General features: G+C 45.2%; 1 protein-coding gene and 1 long non-coding RNA gene across 5 annotated transcripts; one reads left to right on the top strand and one right to left on the bottom strand.

The window, feature by feature from the left end:
* Positions 1-5,844: 5,844 nt before the first annotated feature.
* Positions 5,845-13,230, bottom strand: LOC309391595. 4 transcript variants are annotated; one of them, XR_014175316.1, is made up of 5 exons: positions 13,001-13,230; positions 12,175-12,487; positions 10,150-10,281; positions 8,991-9,090; positions 5,845-6,537 (listed from the first exon to the last, which is right to left on the bottom strand). It is a non-coding gene; the product is annotated as an uncharacterized lncRNA (long non-coding RNA). The 4 variants fall into 4 exon arrangements; XR_014175318.1 differs by having other exon boundaries at positions 12,185-12,487; XR_014175317.1 differs by lacking the exon at positions 10,150-10,281.
* A 5,887-nt stretch (positions 13,231-19,117) lies between these two features.
* FOXC1 (forkhead box C1) lies at positions 19,118-22,052 on the top strand. The gene has a single exon (XM_081952970.1). It carries the CDS (start codon positions 19,207-19,209, stop codon positions 21,037-21,039), a length of 1,833 nt encoding a protein of 610 aa, XP_081809096.1. The 5' UTR covers positions 19,118-19,206; the 3' UTR covers positions 21,040-22,052.
* The last annotated feature ends 212 nt before the right edge of the window (positions 22,053-22,264 follow it).

The raw sequence follows: 22,264 nt of genomic DNA, 5'->3' as shown, positions 1-22,264 counted from the left end.
GCTAATATAGTTTCCTTGTAACAATGGGGGGAAATCTTTAGATTTTCAATCTCATGGGGCAAGTAAATATAGCTTAATGATATGCTGCGAACTTGGTGATGGATGGAGAGATAAAATATGTTCAATGATGCCACAAGGACTAAGGCAACACTCTTGAGGGTTCCCAAATTAAGCAGCATATATGTGCGTATACTTGTTTTTATTTTAATAAAACGCATATTGGGTCCTATACTACGTACATACAGATGTTAGCTCTTTGGTTCTTGCTTGTTACCATAACCAAGAAGAAAACAGAGATTGTAGTGGTAAACCCATAGTATGGAGGAGATGCCTTGTCCAGTTCCCCTAGTGCTACTTTGTCAACACTGAATCTACAGTCATTTAGGATAACAAAAATATCTTGGGCAAACCCTGATCTTTGACTTGACATGCTTGGGAAGAAAACATAACGTGTTGGAGCAAAGTAGAGTTGACCTTAGGATATCACTGGTGATCCTTGCCACAGTGTCTGTGGGGGCCCTGCTCTAGTGTAAAACCACAGGTAATAAAACTACAAGATTTGTGTTTGTTTGTTTGTTTGATATCGATAGCCATGTGACTCTGGGAATGTTGAGTCTATAGAAATGGCATGACTTGGTTCTTTTCTTCCACAATACTTGACTTCCCGTTGCAATCTTCTGCACAATATGCCCTCCTCTGTTTCTCCTTTCCTTGACTTGGTCATAGGAGATCTCAGTGAGGCAATCCAACAACGAGAGGCTCCCTGTGGATTCCTTGCAGCAGCTGCCCTTCTTCTTTGGAGTGGCCTGTTCCACAAGTGATAAGAGTCACTCCCAAGTCACCTCATGGCTCATAGGTCATCTTGGCTTGTCTGCTGCATGCAGCTGTTTTACAGATGTGGTCGGAGGAGATCTCAATTGTTTCAGGGAAGGCTAACATTGCTACCTGCAGATTGTTCACAACTGTCAAAGGGCTGTTGTGAGCACTCGCATGCTATGAGATCCAAATGCGATGGCAGGTCATACAAGGAAGCCTTGAAACTGAGCTGAGCCAACAAGATAGGTATGGCATGACCAAACAAGGAAATACAGGAACATATTGCACAGGTGACCTAAATTTTGCTTCAAAAATATGCTGTGTTTTTTATCTGCTTTGCACATGCATAAAATAATATAAAAAGCTAAAGTATATAGAAAGGTTGAAACTACACTTATCACTGGTGGATACAGAAAATCACAAATAATGAGAGTGCGAATCACATAAAAAGTGCAAATCGACAACCAAACTCTCCTCCCAGGCCCTCCCACTGTGCTCAATTAAACTTTTTATTGAAGCTGCTCTTTGCATCTGCAACCTCTTTGGGTTCCAATGGATTTCCTTATTTATCTAATAAAATAAATGTAAGGGTTTATGTTTTACTGTCAATTTACTTTAAAAAAAATGTAAGGAACCCATTTCCTCACAGATGTTTGTTTGTTTACCTCAACAGCTCCCAGCAGGCCTAGAGGTGAAGAATTCTGAATTTAGATGCCACTGAATTGTCCTTCAGCAACATCTAGAAGGACACAGAATAATTGTGTTACTTATTAAGAACATGTCTGTTAGACATTAGGTACACTTTTTAAAAAAAAATCCACATCATTTAAAATCCAAATAAGGGACTTGTAGGCCTTTTGATTCAATCCTCTGTGCTGAAATAAGAGCCAGTAGATCCTCATGCTATTTAGCATTTGATTTTTTAAAAAAACCATCAAGAGGCCCCTTCATTCTTCTGGGAAACTGGTTCATTGTCAAATCTTGAAAGGTTTTCCTCAAAGGATTCCTTTTTCTCTGACATTAACAGTTGGTAAGCATTAGGAAGAGGATTAGAGAAGTTTCTTGATAAGAGGAAAATATCTGATTTCTTTTCATCTCTCCGAAGCCCTGCTTAGATGGGGTGAAGGAAGATGGCTTGCTGCAGCCTTTTTGGAGAGTATCTACAAAGTATTTCTGCTTGTTAATAAACTGGTAAATGAGGCAATCTAAAATGAGTGAGCAAGAGGAAATGAGAAGCCACATAACCCAAGAGCCAAGACTCTTGCAAACAAAGAGATGTGATGTAGGAGGAAGCATGGAGAAGTTTGCAGACAAACTCATTAAGTTTTTAATATCGATGGTAGACTTTGTCTAGAAGCAAAACACCTACAGAGCCATTAACATGTGCCCCAATACAATTACTATTCATCATTTTTCTTATGCTCTTAGGTCATCGACATGTCTCTTTTTATTAAAGTAATAAGTAGTTTCTGGACCAACATCATAGTTACCATTAGTTTGCATCATAGCCATCTAAGATTACATCCTGCACAGAAAGTCATCTGAAATCAGTGTGTCTCTGCTCTTGCAACCTCAGTTGGAGCTCCTCTATTTAACATTTATATTAGTAGTTGCAAACCCTACAAAAGGCGAAGAACTCTTAAACTATGTTCATTGAGATTTGCTGATAAAAGCTTCAGAATTAGATATTCCCTTTCTGAAAGATGAATAGATAATGTGAAATGTATCCTCCCAACTCTGAAGGCAAGAAAATCCAAAAGCATTAATTTGAGCAGGGGGGAGGCTTGGTTTTATTCTAAAGACAATTCCCCTTTGTATCATATGTTTTGCATTTTAAAAAAAAACAGTATACTGTAGAATTTTTTAAAAAAGACTATGACATTTTGAGATCCAGCTCGGAAATCTACGGTTCAAAGCAAAAATCCCACTGAGTAGTTTTACATTATCGATCATGTCAAATGTGGTTCTTTCAATTTAGGCTACCGGATTTATACATGTATTTATCCATACTTGTATTTAGCACTGAAGGATTGGAAGGAGGGGGAAGGTAAAAAAAAATGTGGAAGCAATCTTTCACTAAATCACCTACAGTTTAAATTCAGGATCAAAATACAGAGTGCTATAGATGGGACAGAGGGGCAAATGATTAATGGTGGGGAAATGGCCGGCAGCTCAGCATTAATTTCTTGGTTGATATTTAGTTTTTTTTTTTAATGTGTAGTTAGAAAAGGTTGGCAATCGAGATCCAAGTACTATGTGACGGGGTGAACTCCCTGTCTTCCCTGTCCCCCTCTCTACTTGCCCCAGCTCCTGACCACCTAGCAATTCGAAAGCATGCAAATGTAGATAAATAGGTACCACTTTGGTGGGAAGATAACAGCGTTCCCTGTGTTTAGGCCAGTGGTGGGTTGCCATTATTTTTACTACCAGTTCACTCGTGCATGCGTGGACACTTGCGCACTCATGCACGATGCTTCTGCACATGTGCAGAAACATTTGGTGGGTAAGCAGAGCTTCCCACCGCCGCCACTACCAGTTTGCCCGATCCAGGCCAAACCGGGAGCAAACCCCCTCTGGTCTAGGCATATAGTCAGTCTAGACACATGACCACAGAAGCATCTTTGGACAACGATGGCTCCCTCTAAGAAATGGAGATGAGCATTGCCCCCAGAGTCTGACATGATTGACATGGGAAATCTTTACCTTTATCTAGTTAGATTTATATTCCACTTTTTGTTTAGGAGTATAAAATCCTGTGAACAGCCCTATTTCTTCCTATTTTTCCCTACAACAACAGCCTTCTGAAGTAGGTTGAGTTGAGAAAGAGACTATCTTGCCAAAATCACCCAGTCACTGGTGGTGGTGGTGGGACTTCAGCTGATATCTTTGTGGGGCCTCTCTAATACTGCTGACTGCTACATCACTCTGCCTCTTTGACGTAGGCTTTCCAGGATCTAGGGAGACTGACGACGCTTGTCAAAACCTTCTTTTCATCTTAAACAAAACGGATACCAAAACTCATTTTGTTATTTTGACATTTAATATTTATTACTCACGTCTGATAAACAGAGATACTTCTGTGGAAAATATATATATGCAAAAAGCTACCAAGTTTCAATTTGTTCCTTGTGGCTTGTTTCTATGTTGTAACTTCCTTGGATAACCAATGGCAATTTGCCAAATATTCGTCCACTCCTTTATCTGACAATGTTCTAATACTAAAACTTCCCAGGTTCATTTTGCCTTCTATGGCATAGGAGGGGAAAGGCCTTTCCGTTAGCTATTTCTAAAAAAAAAATTTGTCTATGTGATCTATGTCATTGTGGAATGACTGAGTTTGGGGGGCGGGGGAAATCTATTAGCAGTTGCAGGATGCTACTCATTCCTCTTTTCTTTATGTAATTCAAATAGTAGCTATCAAAGAGTTGGGGTTGAAAACTAATATATTAACAATCATTGCCTGTAAAAGTATTCACTGATACACATTCTCGTTATCCATCCAAGAGTAGACTAAACACATTCTCCAAGTCTTGATTATCAGCATCATGTTTCAATTTATACAGCTACATGCTTCTCTGGGCCAAGACAGTCACTATTCAACAGTATTTACAAGACTCTGCTAAATATGCCTGATAAAAATAAAAAGGGAGAGAAAGGTACTTGTGTCTGATGGACAATTCAACCTCCATGAGAGTCAGTAAGGAATTACTCTTTTACCCAACAGGTTAACTCTAATCTGTTCCTTTAACTGAGCATGGGTAACTTTAAGATTTGTGGCAACCATGAATGCTCAATAAGGGGGGGGGGGGACAACAAGTGACAACATATGCATCTTCTCATCATGCAATTACATATGTACAGGGGGAAGATGTCTTGATATAAATACATGATTCCATGATCTGCATGATTATGTAGGAATGCACCAATATTAATATAATAATGGCTTGCAATGGATTCTAGTGCCTCGGATCTTGCTTTTAGCTCCTATATCTCTGATTATTTTAGGCAACCTAGCTTTGCTGATGGAAGTTGAAGGCCAATAACATCAATGAGACTCCAAAACCCATCCAACACAGGACATTGGACCCATCTTTAGGCTATGGACTGTCTGAGGTGTTCATGTAATATGCTTCGTGGCCTCACTCCCACTGGAGTGAGTCTCATACAGTTATGACATAAATTCCGGTTAGTTAAATACGATTACTCTCCATATATTGGACAGACCTTACTCCTTCTGTCACATTAAAGTTAACATTAGCAGCAACTGATGGAGGGACTACAAAAAATTACTGAATCCCATGAGGTTGCACAGTACTCTCTGCTCTATAACACCTATTCACAATTTAGGTGGAGAACAACAAGAATTTTTCCTAGAGGTCAAATGTAATTCCCTTGAGAAATAGGCTCTTTCCATATAGATGTCCTTCCTTCCTTAAATCTTGCACCTCTGACCTGGAAGTAAGAACTATCAACATCCAGAGGACTTACTTTTGAGTAATCTCTACATAAACCCATATAGTTTGAAAATACAACGTATACCGGGTTGTTGTGCAACTTTCCAGTGTAGATCTTCCCGCAGAATTGGCTTTAAAGTAGTAGGTAGCTGGATTTAATGAGTGGTAGGCTGGATCAGGTATATAACTAGATTGAGTGAATGAAAGAGACTGAATATGGATACTTAGAATCATTGTTGAAATAGCAAAGGGACAGTAATGGTTTTCTCTTACCTTCGCTACCAGTTTGGAACCAGGAGTGAGCGCTTGCGCATGGGGCTTTTGCACATGCGCAGAGCATCCGTGATGACATGTGGGTGGGTGGGCAGAGCCTCCTACCATCGCCGCTACCAGCTCGCCCAAACCGGGGTGAAGTGGCAGAGTACCACCTCTGCAAAGGGAGTCCAATTGATATTGTTAAGCTCAGGACCAAATCTGGGGCAACAATTATCTCAAAGTTTGGTTTTGACACTACTCTCGTTTGTCAAGATACTGTCCCACCTTTTAAAAAAATGAATGAAAACTATGAATAAGATGAAGGAAAAAGAATCCAGACTTTATTATTCAAATGGAAATGGCATCCCTGTTTTCAGTATTGGTTCTACAAGTCTGCGATCCTCACTCAGGTTACTTATTCTAAAAATGGTACTTAAAAGAATGGATATATTCCAGAACAAATTCTTGGAGACATACGGTTTCCAGTCTACGTTTTTGAAATGTTTTATCTTAAAATGTGCATAATGGATAAAGACTTTGTGTAAAGCAGGGATGATGATGATGCAGCTATTTTTAATATCATAATTCCCACAAGTCCTAACCAGAATGGTCAAGGGTGAAGAAATATGAGGGGCTCCAGTGAGATTTCACTGGAAATGTAAAGAGACGTCATACATTTCTAGAGTTTAGTCTACAGTCTACAAACACTTTAAACTATAGATAGAAAATCTGTGACCTGCAACTTTTCAGCAGATATTTCTTTTCTTTTTCCACTGAAAGTGCGGAAAGGGATTCTTTAAAATAAAGTATTGTTTTTAATTCAGAGGAATAATATGAGGTCACCAGCTAATGCAAGTCATGAAATCTTCAAGTGCAAAATAAGAGCTCCAATAGCTGTTTTATGAGATGATGTTGCATGTTCAACATGGTTTCTTGAATCAGATGGTGCTATTCTCGCCTCTATGCAGCTGGAAGTACTCACCAAAACCCAAGTCCCCTTTCTTCCACCTCTCTGTAGAAACAAAGACCCAAGTAAACACATTGCAACCCCAAAGGGTAAAATACAGAACGTGCAAAAACAGAGACCACGCCTGGCAGCGAATGGAAGCCAGAGAAGAGACGGGCCCAGCTTGCTTGCTTCATTTAGAGTGCCTTATCTGGCAATCTGTCTAATTAGAACAGCTCAGTCAAAGTGCCCACAATCCTTAATAGCAATTGCTGCAGCAGGATGAAGATTGCAATCTGCTTAATTGAGATACCTTCAGGTGATTTAGTGGCTCTTAATAGCACTTTTGGTTATGTGTTTGGTTCTTTCCTGCTGTTGTTATTGGAATGACTCCTGAATTGTGCCATAGGGTGAAGTTACTTCAGTTACCTCACAACAGCCCTCTGCTGTATGTCTCTTACAATTCCTACCTTGCTGCCTTCAACAACAGCAGTGCAATCCCCTCTGGATTTTTCTACCCCCACATTTTTATATCATCGGCAAATTTCAGCCACTTGCTATTCCCCTATAACATCAAATTGTGTATAAAGGTAAAGGTAATTTATCATATGTGCTAGTTGTTCCTGGCTCTAGGGGGGGTGCTCTTCTGCATTTCAAAGCTGAAGAGCCAGCGCTGTCCGAAGACATCTCCGTGGTCATGTGGCCGACATGACTAAATGCCAAAGGCGCACGGAACGCTGTTACCTTCCCATCAAAGGTGGTTCCTATTTTTCTACTTGCATTTTTAAAGGCTATCAAACTGCTAGGTTGGCAGAAGCTGGGACAAGTAATAGGAGCTCACTCTATTATGCGGCGCTAGGGATTCAAACTGCAAACCATTCTACAAGACAAGCTCAGTGTCTTAGCCACTGAGCCACCGCATACCCCAAATTATGTAGAGGCAAGTTTAAAAACTCTGATTCCAACTATAGAGGACCACGTTTGATACCCTGTAAAGATGTAATTTTATTCCCTCTTTTTCAGTGTCATATTTTGTAACCAGTTTTCTGTTCTTTTATCTTTAATACTGTCCTCTTATCCCAATTTTCCTCAGATTTATTTTATACAATATACAGGCTGTTTATGTGAATTGCTAACTTTTGCTGTATGATTTATCAAAGGCTGCATATTTGTAAGATGAATTAGAGCTTGTTTGCACCATTACTATTTACGAAAGCACATAAAAAATATTTCAGCCAGAAGCTTTATCAAAGAATTTTTGAAACAATAGTTAATATCAAATAATGTATATCTCCCCCCAAAATTTAGAAGTTAAGAAGACAAAACTTACTGGAGCAAATGCTATATTGGTTATTTCTCAGTAAACTCTTCTAGATATTGGTTATTTTCTTTTTTCATTATAGTAATATACTTATACTATACTATTACACACTTTACCTCAAACAAACATTAAGTTAATTAGCCTATATCTTCATTATATCTCCTTCAATCCCTTTTTTAAAAAAAACTGGAATTACTTTGGCTATTTTCCAGTCCTCAGGAGCTGCTGTTGATCTTAAAGAGAAGTTGTATATTTTTATTAGAAGATAAGCAATTTTACATTTGAGTTTTTAAGGACCCTCCCAAATGGATGGTGGATGGATCCAGGATTTATTTGTTTTAAAATGTCACGGAAGCTTACAACTTGTCTCTTGTAACAGTTCAACTGATTCCCCTCCAAAACAGGGAAGTGCACCTGCCCTATATCCCAGCAGTGAAAGAATTCATGCAGTTTCTCTGCCATTTCTTTATCTTCCCCTTCGATTGATTGTGTCATCAAATTACCGTGTTTCCTGAAAATAAGACAGGGTCTTATTTTCTTTTGCCCCTCAAAATAAGCACTTGGCCTTATTTTCGAGAAGGTCTTATTATTTTTGTGGTGCAGGAGGCGGAAAGCGTGGTCACCTCATGACTGCTGCTGTGTTGCAACATTTTCGGGGGATGGCTTATTTTAGCGCATGTGCTCAAAGCCAATTGGGTTTATTATCCGGGGAGGTCTTATTTTCAGGGAAACACTGTAGTATCAACTCTTGGCAACCACATAGAATTTCTCTGTGACAATCTATCCCTAAACCTGGTCCTTGATGTTTTCCAATGGTAAGCCCCATCACCCCAATAAATGAGTCCCATCCACTTTGCTGATGGTTGTTGTTTTCTCTTTTCTTCCACCTATCACAGCATTAGAGCTTTTTCCACAGAGGTGGAACTTTGCATAATGTGTTCAAAGCAGGATGAATTGAGCCTGGCCATTAGTGCCTCCAGAGAGAACTCTTGAGTTGATTAAATGTTCTGTATGTGTCCTTGTCTATGCACTATATTCTCAAGAGAATCATCTAGCACATCTTCAGCACCCATCATCTAATGGTCCAATGGCCTATTGATGATATTGAGTTGATATTGTTCTTCTTAACTTTCTTTGCAATTTGGTTCTTTAATCCATGCCCTTCAAGGGTACGTTTCATGAACCTCATTCTACTTACTTTGCAGTAGGTCATCTTCAATTCATTCCATTATGACAATTCACACGTTTCTCGTTTAACACTTCCTCATTCTAGAAGGATAGTTGCCTGTTTTGATTCTCTGTGCCAAAAAATGAATTTAAAAAATTAATATTGCTATACATGGATATTTAGGAAGAAATTGTTTCACAGAAATGTAGTTTTCAGTAGATGGGAGAAACCCATTTTTCATAGACAGGCCATCAACCACATGATAATCTACCACCAATTTGAAGTTTTATTGATAGGGATAAATTGACTACTTCAAACTCCTCTTGCCATTCTTAGACAGCTATTTTGTAAGAGAAGCTAATTTAACGAGGCAGACAGAGGCGGCAGTGGTTTTCAAATATTCCTTTAAAGAAAAAAAAATGTGAGTGAGCATGCTTCTCTGCAAAATATACTTTGAAACCATTCAGTTAAAACCGAAGGCGGCCAAACTCTGATCCCAGAGCCTAATAAACTCATGAAAGCGTGAAGTCAAAAACAGGTTTTTAAAAAGGTTTCCTTGAGTCAAGAATTTTTACTCCTGGGGACTCCAAGAATACATGCAACGTACATTGTAAAAAAAAAAAATTAGCTTAACAAAACAAAAAGGGAGGGGAGAATGCTGATCATATATGTATATACTGCATTGCCGCATGTACTATAGTCCTTGCCTCTTCAAAAATATGGAGTGGTCTGAGCCAACCAAAGGCGCCCTTTCCTGTTATACATGATAGCCCAGAGAAATCCCCCCTCAAGTGTAGTGATCAGCATTTTCTTTCTTTTCAAAGGACTCTTTATATTATCAGTTTTTAAAAGAATAAACAGTGGGCCTAAATAGCCATGAATTGCAAATAATACCTTTGGTGACACAAAAACTACAGATAAAGAAAGATCACTAACCACCCTAGTAATTTTCACCAATTAGGTCTACTCTGAATGGTCTGGTTTCTTAGCTTAAGCTGTCCCTGCAATTGCAACAAACCATAGCTTGGAATCCCACTATTTATGTGTTTCAAAATGACCCTTTGGCATTCCATCCAAGCTGGTGCCACAGGAAGTCAGCTCAACTGTATTCACTGGGACTTACTCCCAAAGTAAATGAGTTAGAGATTGCATCTTTGGTTTTACATATTTAGAAGGTAAATGTCTTTACTTTTTTTCTATGCACAGCTCAGCTTTGGTCTGTCCCCATCCTGCCTCACAGTCATCTCTTCTTGGAAGATTGGCTGGACATAAATAAGGAGATGACCTCAGTGTCTCTTCTGTGGGCGTTGGCTTGGTATGCCTTGAGATTGAGATAGAAGAGGCAATTTGTAACTTATCAAAATTGCTTGCACAATTTTCATTAAGGTGAAATGCCTGGCAATTGCAATCACATTCGGACTTCTATCATGCTGCTCCTCCCAAATCTTTCAAACGAAGGATGGCAGAAAGTAGTGTAGAGTGCAAAGTATTCTTCATTGCTACATCTTCCTGTTGGGGCATGAAAGATTGAAAAATCACCACCTGGATTTCTGATCTTCCAAAAGAATGCATTGTATGATGAAGATTCTGCAAAGGCAATGGACTAGTGGGAAACCTTATGTGTGGAGATTTATCCCCCAGCCACTGGGGTTGAATGCTGTGCACTTATGACCACAATTGAGCCCAAAATTCATGTTGCAAAATGAGACATTTGTCAAGTGAGTTCTGCCCCATTTTATGACCTTTCTTGCTATAGTTGTTAAGTGAATCATTGCAGTTGTTAGTCACACAGTTGTTAAGCGAAGCTGGCTTCCCCATTGACTTTGCTTGTCAGAAGGTGGCAAAAGGGGAATTATATACCCTCCAGCAGGACCTTGCAACCATCATAAATATGAACCAGTTGCCAAGCATCTGAATTTCAATCATGTGACCATGGGGATGCTGCAATGGTCATGCGTGAAAAAAGGTCAAAAGTAACTTTTTTTCAGTGCCGTTGTAACTTTGAACGGTCACTAAGTGAACTGTTGTAAGTCAAAGACTACCTGTATGCTTTTACCACAGTGGGGTGGGGGGAATCAGTTGTGATGAACTGAATAAAAAATGACAGAAATTGATGGATAGTGAAGTTATTCACCAATTTATGCCCGAAATCAGGTGTAGTAGCCTCGTAATACCAGTTTATAGGCATAAAAGAAGAGGGGTTCAAATGAGCATCCACAGTAGGACAACGGTGCCAATTGTACATTCGGTGCATCATTGGTGCACTGACAATATTTCTACTCCAGTTTCCCTCATATCCTGTTTTGGAGACCCTCTGCTTTAATCCCAAGGAGACTTCTGATTCTAACCTATCATCTGAGCTCACCAATCACATTAAGCCACAATTATTGGGTTTAGACTAACGCTAAGTCATTAGTCATTATTTGAGGATGGCCATGTTCACATACGGAGTTACAACCAACACAACCCCATCCTCGGGACTTAGCACAATTCGTGAAATTAAACCCAAGACGTTTCCATACTTGGGATCTACAACATCATTCAACTTCCTCTGTGCTTATAGATCTCTAACAGACGGGCTTCATGCTGTACCAGTAATGGGCTTCGGAATAGGTTATGAATTCGTAGCATAGAAAGGGTCTCAGTTTCTTGCTCGTTATAGAAATGTCTCTAGGGATAAGTTTCATTTGTTCAATCTAAGCATGACTTCACTAGGCTGGGCCTTTAGATACAGGCATCCAGTGGACGTTCTATGACATAATGGGCATCAATTGCGCAATGACAGCTTGATGTATGGGATGTGACATCACTGACACCACCACCAGCTCTACCATACAGATCACTGCGCCCCAGAAGCCCCATTGAATCTCAGAAGTGTGCAAGGCACATCATCATCATCATCCATCATTATGTACTACTACTACTACTACTACTACTACTACTACTACTACTACTACTACTACTACTGAGCAGAAAACAAGCCCCCAGCCCCCTTCCTTGCCTTCACTATTTCAGGGCCATTTGGCCAGAAGGGATTTGGTTTTGCAAGTCTTGTTGGCCTGCATTCCTCAAACAGCACCCAATGGGGTGCTCAAAAATGACATTATTATTGCAACCTGCTCCATCAGGGGGCGCTCTGAACCCTGAAAATCAGAAAAAGTTGTCCGATCAAGACACAAAGACAACTGACCGGCGGCCACACGCCCCCACTTACCCAGGGTTACCTTTAAACTAGCGTTTGATCAACGCAGGTTCCTCGAACCGTAAGCGGGACGCGCAGGCAATGAGAATAGTGGGAACAGATTCGCCTTCTAATGCTGAGAAAGCTTGGTCTCCCTGCCGACAAATTAGGGATCAGGAGGCAGGAAGAAGGGGTTTGTTTCCCTTCCACTCTCCCACTGCAGCTCGGCTTTCTGCTCTTCAAGAAATGCGCCGCGTACGAAATGAGGGATCCCTCCGGTAACTTTACGAAACGTTAGAACCTCTTGCGTTCTGTAGAGGGGACGTGCAGCGCCATCAGCCGGTTTCTACATCCATACGCAAAGAAGAAAAACAACCAGGTTAATCTGGAGGTTGTGTTTATTAGGGCAGTTGCGGAAGCGAGGGAGCCAGTTTCTGTCACACCCACCCACCCCCCTTCGCCAGGGACTACATTGCCCCGTCGCCGTCCCACTCGCCCTCAGCCCGTGCAGAGGGGCTTCCCCCCCTCCCACCGCTGCCAAGGTTTTTCTCCCGTTTTGCAAAATCTTAAGGAGGTTGAGTACTGCTTTTCAGCTCTTAACAGATGGAAAATGGGACTTGCACGGGCGAGCTTTCCGGGAAAGGCATAAGGGCAGGAGATAGCGCGTAATGCCTGCTGAGAGGAGAGCCGTAGGTCCGTTATTTATCCCCTAGGAAAGTGGAACTCAGTGGGTTTACTCATGATAAACCATTAAGTCAGGATCCTCTATTGAAGTCAGTTAAGTTTCCCGGCCGCGCTCAAATAAGCAAAACGGGTTATTATTGAAAGTTAAGAACCACAAACTGTGGGCGTCCCTTACCTAATGCCTTCCAGGGGCGTTGGGCAATAACTCCCATCAGGCGGCTAGCTGAGGATGATGGAAGTTGTAGTTCTGTCACATCAAGCTGGCATTTAGGTTGGAGAAAGCTTAACGAATCTCAACGCGTTTATTTACTTCACCTCTTCTCCCTCCCTCCCTCCCTGGCCTTCGAAAAACCAAGGCAGACAGGAAGGAAGCTGGGACCAAGGAAGAAAAAAGGAAACACGAACCAGAGGCCTGAAGAGAGATAAAGCTTTCTGGTGCAAACTGGTTTTCTTTGGATTCCCTTAGCATTTTGGCAAGGGAGAGAGAGAAATCGGGACGGGGGAGAGAGGGTTGTTAATGGGATTTTGTTCTTCGAATTAAATGTACTCCTTTTTTAAAGGCGCAGGATCTAGAAAAGGACCTTCCCTTGGGAGCACCTGCTCAAATACGTCTGGTGCTTCCCATACTCCAGATCTGCAGTGTTCGGGTTGCAAGCTAGCCAGACGGATCCCCCGGCAGGATCTCCTCTGGAAAGCGATCGTGCCTCGCCAGCGCCCTTTAGTCCTCTGAGTCAGGCTTCTGAGGTTTAGTTCTTCGCAGCCCATTGCTTAAAAGACGGCGTCCCGCTCCATCGGCGAGACTACAATCCTATCCCCCTTCATCACTCCTCCGTTCGTCCCTTCTCTTTACGTGCTGCTTATCTCGCTTGAGCACACAGGAAAAGATTTGCCCTAAAGGTAAAAGAATAGAAAGGACCGAAGCTGGAACTGCGCAGTTCGGAGGAGGCGCCGCAAAAAATGGATCTTCTAACGTAGCACTTACACTTTCTCAGAAGTAGATTCCGCTGAGATTAGTGGGAGGAAAAACTCTCTTCGCACCGGATCTTCGTTAATTCGCTCCGAATAAACAGAAAACCTGCTCAGCAGCTACCCGCTCCTTCTCCCTCCTCCAAACTGATCTGGGAATATTTCGGGGCGTGAGGGGGGTGTCTGACTGGCAAAAGTAAAATCTTAGGTCTCGATTAATTTGCTTCCCTTCCTTAATTCCTGCAATCACCAGCATTTCAATCCGCTTCACTTGATCGATTTTATTTATGGCTTCAACGTGGTTGAATCGGTAGCCAGATCTGCCCCGTTCATGGAATTGGACTGGAAACAAGTCGTCTTTGTGGTTAAAGTCGATGCTTTCAGGATCGGCCATGATCTTGCTCCCAAGCCAAAGGAGCATGTAAAACCAAGGAGTACAAATCCCGAGCCGGCCATCCTTAAATTCAGATATTTGGAATGAAGATGCGCTTCCTACTCATTCTGAGTCGAAAGACGTTCGGTTTAAGGACCTATTCAAATCGAATGGCCTTTTTAAGGAACAAATAGATCAAGGAGAGGGATCTGTAGAACCGCAATCTCAAAAACAGGAGACAGAATTGCGCTAGGAACTCAGCTTCACTGGAAGGGAGAAAGACGAAAGCATTCTTTCCATTTTCAGATCCCAGCATCGCCTATACTAGCGGAATACAGATTTGACAACCGTCCCCAACCAGGTGCCCCCGAAATGTGTTGGATAACACGGTCATGCTTAGACAAGAATCATTAATTATGCCGATGATTTTTTTTTAATGTAGTCCAATACATCTGGAAAGCACCAGTTGGGGAAAAACAAGGCATTCGGTCCCTGAATATAGAACTCAAAATGATCTCTTTTTCCCGAGGGGCCGTCATAATCACACCAGAGACTTTGGTCACCCAAGTCACAAGTGGTTCCTTCCATAATCGCCACAGGTTGCCCAGAAGCAAGCCAAGGGGCTAAGCTGGAGTTCAGTTTGTCTTCCCCAAAGACTTATTTAAACGGCATTGACAATGATATACAACAGTTGAAACTCTGGGTTCATTTACTGAAGGGTGAATTCCAATTAGATCAGCGGAAACGTGCTCCTGTTCCAGTAAAAAAGTGTGAAGTCAGGCCTTGCTTTTGAACAACTTGAAACAAGGGAGCTGAGATGTCCCAATATTTGACAGCCCCAATTCGGAGTCAAGTTCTGTCCGATAATCGTGGCAGCCCAATTCTAGATAAACAATTCAGAAGTAAATGTTGCTGGATTGAAAGGGACAATATCATTGTGAGGGTCTAGCGTTACAACTTCTCTGGGGAACAATAGCCACGGATCTTGGCAGGACTTATGTGCCAACTAAATTTGGAGAGGACAGCTGTCACCTTTGCCATCTTGGTAATCGTGGGCCAGTCACTCTCTCTTTCAGCCCCTCACAGGGTTGTTGTGGGGAAAATAGGAGGAGGAAAATCAGGCATGTTCACTCCCTTGTGTTATTTATGAAAATAATAAAGGTAGGATATAAATAAATAAAATAAATAACGTATTGACAAAGTGGGGGAAGAGAAGGGAGAATGCAATATAATTATTGGGCGACTGCCTTTACTTTCCAACAAATAAATAATAGCAATACATAAACAAATCTTCACTGGCAAATAAACCTCAGCCTAAGGGTCCTGGTCAAGCTAGGAGTTTGCAGGAACGGATCCCTTCAGCTGTCCACTCCAACATCCCCTCCCTTGTTAATACCCGCAATTGGTTCTCAAGACCAATGGGCGGGGGGGGGGGATACCGATCAAAGATGTTGGGCAGGCTTGGAATCAAAGTTGGTTTTCGTAATGGAGGAGCTGCGGCTGGAGTAACAGAGGAACTGCCAGCTCATTGCTTCAGCTGTCAAAAGAGGGAAAGTATTCAAGGATATGGGATGTCCAGCCTCCAAGGGGCTCCGGGAAAGAGATGTGATGGGCAACAGAATTTGCTGTTTGTGTAAAGGGATAAATTAATCTCGGGATGAAGTGAGCCGCTGATACCCACCCTCATGCATGCCTCCATCCCCCTTCCAGTATTTGACCTGTTTAAAAAATAGTTCCTATTAATGATTAATCAAGTCACAATTAAGCTTGATTATCAAGGCACAGAAAGATGGCTAGGGGCTGGGGAAAGGGGGAAAAACGTGATTTGTTGTTACATCCAGCTGAGGTGTGATGCTGAAAGAACAACCAATCTTCGCTAAAATGCCAGGAAAGTAGCGCTGGCCTGGGGCTGTGATTGGAGAGACAAAAGGGGACGCCAAACGGGACGCTTCGAAGTGTCTCCTTGGGCTACTTTTGTCACCCTTTCAGAAAAACCTTGTGCAAAACAACGCCACGCCCCACGCCCCCCCCCCCCAACACAGAGCACCTTCTGGACAATCCAGATCTGTTGAAGATCAATAGAAGGACATCTTGAAGCTTCAATGGGCTTTTAGGGTTCTTCACTTTGGCCAGACTGTGTCCTCAAGGGATCTTTAAGTCCACCCCCATTAATCTTCCCTTCTATCCTTACAGGGCTTCCTCAAGTCTATCAAAGGCGTTTCTCGGGATTCTTCTGAAAGAAGGCAGTTGGGAAAATAACTACATAACAGAACTGATTTAATGTCAGTGTAAAGCCTAAGCACAATTCCCCCAACCTTGTAACTTTCTTTGCTAGACTGCTCTAGAGCGATATATTTCAAGCATGAGGGTGATATTTTCCTTGACTCATATTTTAAACCGTTCTGAAATCGACTGCTTTGGAGCCAGGCAATCACAATTGGGAGTCCACCAGATTTCTCCATCTCTCTTCAACCCCAAAATCAGCAGCCATTTTTCTTGGTTCTCCTCACAGAAGACCAGCTAGAGAGGTTCGTGTGAAAAGTATGGGCCAACTCAGGGTTTATTTAATTAGTAGTCAATGTGTTCGGGCAGTGGGAATGACCCCACGCCCGTTAAATTCTCCTCCCCCCCTCCACGTGGACACAGAGGTTTAATACCTTATCACTTATAAAATTAACTAAGAGAGGCAGGGTGGGTGTACACACAGATCCTCCTAAATCCTGCCCTCCTGCCTCTCTAAATACTTGTCAAAAGCTAGTCATGTTAGAGAAAGAAAGGAATCTGTCCCTGGAAGTTTGGTCAGACAGCTGGCTGGAGCGGGGAAGGGGGAAGTTATGGGGAGCTGGGAACACGGCGTAGGGGGTCTCTCTCCTTCTCACCTTGATCCAGCCTTCTGAGACAACTGGAAGGCCTTTTGCCACTTCTCCCGCAGCCCCTGGTGACTCTTGGAGAAGCAGTGACCTCTAAGAAAACTCTGGACGGCTATAGAAGAAGGAAGCGTGCATATAGGCAGTCGACAGGGCCCGATGGAGGAGATCAGAGAGTCAGAGAGAACCGTTCGTGCAGCTCAAGGCCTTGCCAAGGGAGACATGCGCTTGAGAGGAAGGTGTGGAGACACCCGGGTGGCTTTAAGTCTCTGCCATTCAGGCAAGGCGAAGTGGTGAGCAGAGTCCGCCAAGCTTAAGGGGGGGGGGGGTAGATCAGAGTTTCAGAGGAATGCGAGCCGTGTCAGGCGAGTAAAGAGCCTCCTGATTTGCACAAACCGTAATGAGGGAAGAGCTCGCTCGCCTCCAGATTGCCGATAAATATCCACATTTGCAAAACCATTTTAGATGTTGCTAGAGACAATTCGAGGCGCTGTATTCTCATAGTTGTGCATTTCTTTTGCAAGATTGATAGAAAAATCGCCGCTTGTTGTTTGGACACACGCGGAGAGTTTAGGTTCCCGTTTATTAGTTTCCCCTTGAAGTTGTCATTTATATTGCTATTTAAAATGTCCAAACGATGGATCAGACCCCCCCGTTTTGCCAAACCTTTTCTTGGAACGGGGAAGGAAAAAAACAGATGCAGTCTGATGAAAAACTCTGAAAACCCGCTACAGTACCGTTTGCAACCGGGTCAAATCGAGATATTAACACACTTAAAACGGGTTTGGCGGTTTCCCTTACTTTCAGCACAGCTACATATTTCCTATATCACCCTGCTACCAATGAAATCTACCATCGAGCCTATCGCAAACTCAGTTAATCTTCTCCAAAGCCTTCCAAAATACCTAGTGGTATTAACAAAGATATTACTGTGGTTAAAGCGACGTTGGCCTCTTGTTGAGTGACTGGGGTGTGCATGTTTTCATTCCGGACGAGTAGATCCTGCCATTCGATCCACCTAACGTCCTGTGCGAGGAAGGAGGCTAGAGAAGCCGTATATGGATGGGAGGGGGGATATGGATGAGGGGTCCGTGTGTGTCGGGGGGGGGGGGGGCTGTCTCAGAACTGTAATTCTCCGAGCAGCGGTGGCAGCAACTTCTGGAGTACTAGCAGCAACATTTCCCTCCGACGCCCATTCAGAACTCGCCTCCGCCTTTTCATTGGCTGCGCAGACCGGTAGGGCGGAGCTTCATGGCCTGGAAAGAAAAGGGGGAGAGGGGGGGGGAAAAACTCCAGCGAGTGCGTAAAAAAGTCTTTGCCTCCGCGACGGATGCTCAAAAGTTCAGAAGTTTTTTCCCGGTGCCTTCCTGAGGAGCTCGGAGCTGAGCAGAGGCGAGTGAAGCCGAGACGGAGACCGGGGCAGCCCTTCAGGCGCTGGAGAGAAGGTGGATCTTTCGTCCTAAGCTGAAAGGAGGAGGAGGAGAAGAAGGAGGGGGAGAGAAGGGGAGAAATATCCGGACCGCGGCCTCTCCCTCCACATTTTCCCCCCTCTCCTCTCTTGCCTGCTGTTTACTTCGCCTGGCTGGGACAGCGTTTGTCAACCTGTTGTCGAGCTCCGCGGGAAAAACAACTCGGGCAACGGAGTGGGCTCCCGTGAGTGCGCGCCTTTCTATTTTTGTGCTCGATGGAAGTAACTAACTTTTCTTCTCGGAGGCGGCCGCTTCCGTGGAGTGTCGGCGCCTCGGCTTAAGAAGAAGAAGGACCCAGGAGGAGGAGGAGGGGGGAAGGAAGGAGATCGAGTCCCCCCTCTCACCCCTCCTCCCTTTTCTCGCTGGCTGTTTTATTTACTGATTATTTTTTTGCGAGCATTTTCCTTTTCGTACACTTGAGCCGAGGAAGGGAGAAAACCGAATAGGATCCAGAAAGGGGGGGTCGGTTCATCGTCCCCCCCTCCTCTTTTTTTTCTTCTTCTTCTTTTTGGAAAAAAGGAAAATCCTGGTCGCCTCTCCTGGTTTATACTTTTTTGGCTCCGGATTTGCGGAGGGGTGGAGGGGGGAAAGCAGAGGAGGAGGCGGCGGGGGAGGAGGAGGAGGCGGCGGAGGCGGCGGCGGAGGAGGCGGCCAGTCTGCTGCTGCTGCTGCTGCTTGGTCCGGCTGGGCTGCTGGAAGGGAGGCCATGCAGGCTCGCTATTCGGTGTCCAGCCCCAACTCGCTGGGAGTGGTACCTTACCTCGGCGGCGAACAGAGCTACTACCGGGCGGCTGCCGGAGGAGGCTACGCAGCCATGCCTGCCCCCATGAGCATGTACTCGACTCACCCGGCCGCTCATGAGCAGTACCCGGGCGGCGGCGGCGGAGGGGGCCCCGGCGGCATCGGCAGGCCGTACGGCCCGTACCCACCGCAGCCGCAGCCCAAGGACCTGGTCAAGCCGCCCTACAGCTACATCGCGCTCATCACCATGGCCATCCAGAACGCGCCCGAGAAGAAGATCACGCTGAACGGCATCTACCAGTTCATCATGGAGCGCTTCCCCTTCTACCGAGACAACAAGCAGGGCTGGCAGAACTCCATCCGGCACAACCTTTCGCTCAACGAGTGCTTCGTCAAGGTGCCCCGCGACGACAAGAAGCCCGGCAAGGGCAGCTACTGGACCCTCGACCCGGATTCCTACAACATGTTCGAGAACGGTTCTTTCCTCCGCCGCCGCCGCCGCTTCAAGAAAAAAGACGCCGTCAAGGACAAGGAGGAGAAGGAGCGCCTCCAGCTGAAGGAGCCGCCGCCGCCACGGCACCAGCCGCAAGAGGGAGGCCAGCAGCAGCAGCAGCAGCCACCTCCCCCCGTCAGACTTCAGGACATCAAGACGGAGAACGGCTCGGCGTCTCCTCCGCAAGCCTTGTCCCCGCTGGGAGGAGCGCCGGTGCCCAAGATTGAAAGCCCGGAGAGCTCCAGCACCAGCAGCCTCTCCAGCGGGGGAGGAGGAGGGGGCAGTCCGCGCGGTGGCCGAGCGCTGGGCTTGGAACCCAGCGGAGCAGCCGAGTCCCAGCCGCAGAACCAGCACCACCCCCATCATCCCCACTCGCACCAGCACCCCCACCACCATCATCCGCACCCCCACCACCACGCCGCCCTCCACCACCCTCCGGCGCACCATCACCCCGGCGGCGGGGGCGGCTTCAGCGTGGACAACATCATCATGACTTCCCTGCGCAGCTCGCCTCAGGGCGCCTCCCAAGAACTCCTGGCTTTGCCGCCGCCCGCCGCCGCCTCTTCCGCGGTCTCCTCTGCCTCCTCTTCCTCCTCCTCGTCCACCGCCTCCACTTCCAGGACCGCCGCTCTGGCCTTGAGCAGCAGCTGCTATTCCCCGGCCGCGGCGCAGAGCTCACTCTACAGCGCCCCCTGCAGTCAGGGCGTCAACACCAGCAGCAGCGCGGCGTCGCCGGCGGGCGGCGTCACCGCCAGCACCAGCAGCAGTTACCACTGCAACTTGCAGGCCATGAGCCTCTACGCGGCCGCCGCCGCCGCCGCTGCCGCCGCCGCGGCCTCCGGGCCAGGGACGGGGATCAACAGCGGAGGGGACCGAAGCGGCGGGGCCCATTTGGGCAGCAGCCCCGTCGAGCCGGACCCGCTGCCCGAGTACAGCCTGGCGGCCAGCAGTAGCAGTAGCGCCTCTTCCCTCAGTCTGAGCCCTCAGGAGGGGCACCCTCAAGGCGGCGGCCGCTTGGCCTCTTGGTACCTCAACCAAGCCTCGGCGGTGGGCGAGCTGACGCATTTGGGTCCCGCTTCGGCTACGTCGGCTTCCTCCCCCTCCTCGTCGGCGGGTTACCCGGGCCAGCAGCAGAACTTCCACGCCGTAAGGGAAATGTTCGAGTCCTCCCAGCGGCTGGGCTTGAACAACTCTCCCGGCGGCAACGGCAGCGGCGCGGCCAGCAGCTGCCAAATGGCCTTTCCCACCAGCCAAAGCCTTTATCGCCCTTCAGGCGCCTTCGTCTACGACTGCAGCAAGTTTTGACCGCCGGCAGCGGGGGAAGGGAAAGGAGCCGAGCGAGCGGAGAGGCTTATTATGTAAAGAACTCCCATTCGGGCCCTTCCCGGCCTTCCTTCCCCCCCACCGAACCAAAGAGGGTGAAAACTAAAACAAAAAACAAAAACTATTCCGTGCAAAGACGGCGTTTGCCCAGTAGATAATTATTAAGTCATGGTTTGTGTTAAGGACAGTGTTACACCAAATAACACGTAAGTTTGTATGCTTTCTTCCCCTCCCTTCTCTCTGCCTTTTGCCTTTGCAAACTGCCTCCCTCTCCCGTCCAGCCCAAGAAGCGGCCCTCCGTTCCCATCTGCGCCAGACTGCTTGGATGGCTGCCTGCCTTGCGCTTGACTGGTTGGATGGCGACCCGAGGAGGCGCATCCCGGCAACTGAGCGCGCAAGGCAGGCCGCGAAACGAGACCACCCACCCCACCCCCAAACCCCCGTGGCTCCCAACACGGGTGGGAGCTTTGCCGTTTGATTCCAGTTGAGGGCCTCTCGCCCCTCTTTGAACAAGGCGCAGCGCCTTTTCCAAAAAGCTGTAAGAAGTTTTTGCCCGTTGACTCGTACGCAACCTGGATTGCGCAGTACACGTGTTGTTTCTTCTCTCTCTCTCTCTCTCTCTCTCCACCTTTTCTCTCGCTCCCTCCTCCTCCTCCTCCTCCTCCTCCCATAAAGGGCTGTTTTATAGGCAAAGACTTGTTTTAAAGTGTAAATGGAACATAGTAATTTATTTTTAAATCTGTTTGTTGGATCGTTTCGGACCAAACGCCCCCCCCCCAAAAAAATGTTTGCCCCTCTCCTTTATCAGAAAAAGAAAACCTGACTTTAAAATGACCTGAAACGCTCATTTTTCTTCTTCTTCCAATATATAAGAAAAAGGAGGATTGTATTAATCTTATTTTATCATTTTATCATTTTTCCTTTTGTTGTTGTTGAAGATACCTTGAAGTTATTGACTTTGTTTATTAATAAATTACCATTCAATTGGACCAAGAGCATTTATGTATGGATATATATTCATCCCACTTTTTAAATTAAAAATTTAAAAATCTATCAGGTGGAAACACGAATAATAGAATTATTATTTTTAGTGATGAATCAAAACAATAGTTTTGTATTTTAAAAAAACCCTACTGAGTAACTTTATCTGCAAAACATTTGAGTACTGGCAAATTTAATTTATAGCATCACTTCTGAACTATTTTAT

Source organism: Natrix helvetica (assembly GCF_964273705.1).
Source record: "Natrix helvetica genome assembly, chromosome: 4".
NCBI lineage: Eukaryota > Metazoa > Chordata > Lepidosauria > Squamata > Natricidae > Natrix > Natrix helvetica.
This window is presented reverse-complemented; position numbering and strand designations above follow the sequence as displayed.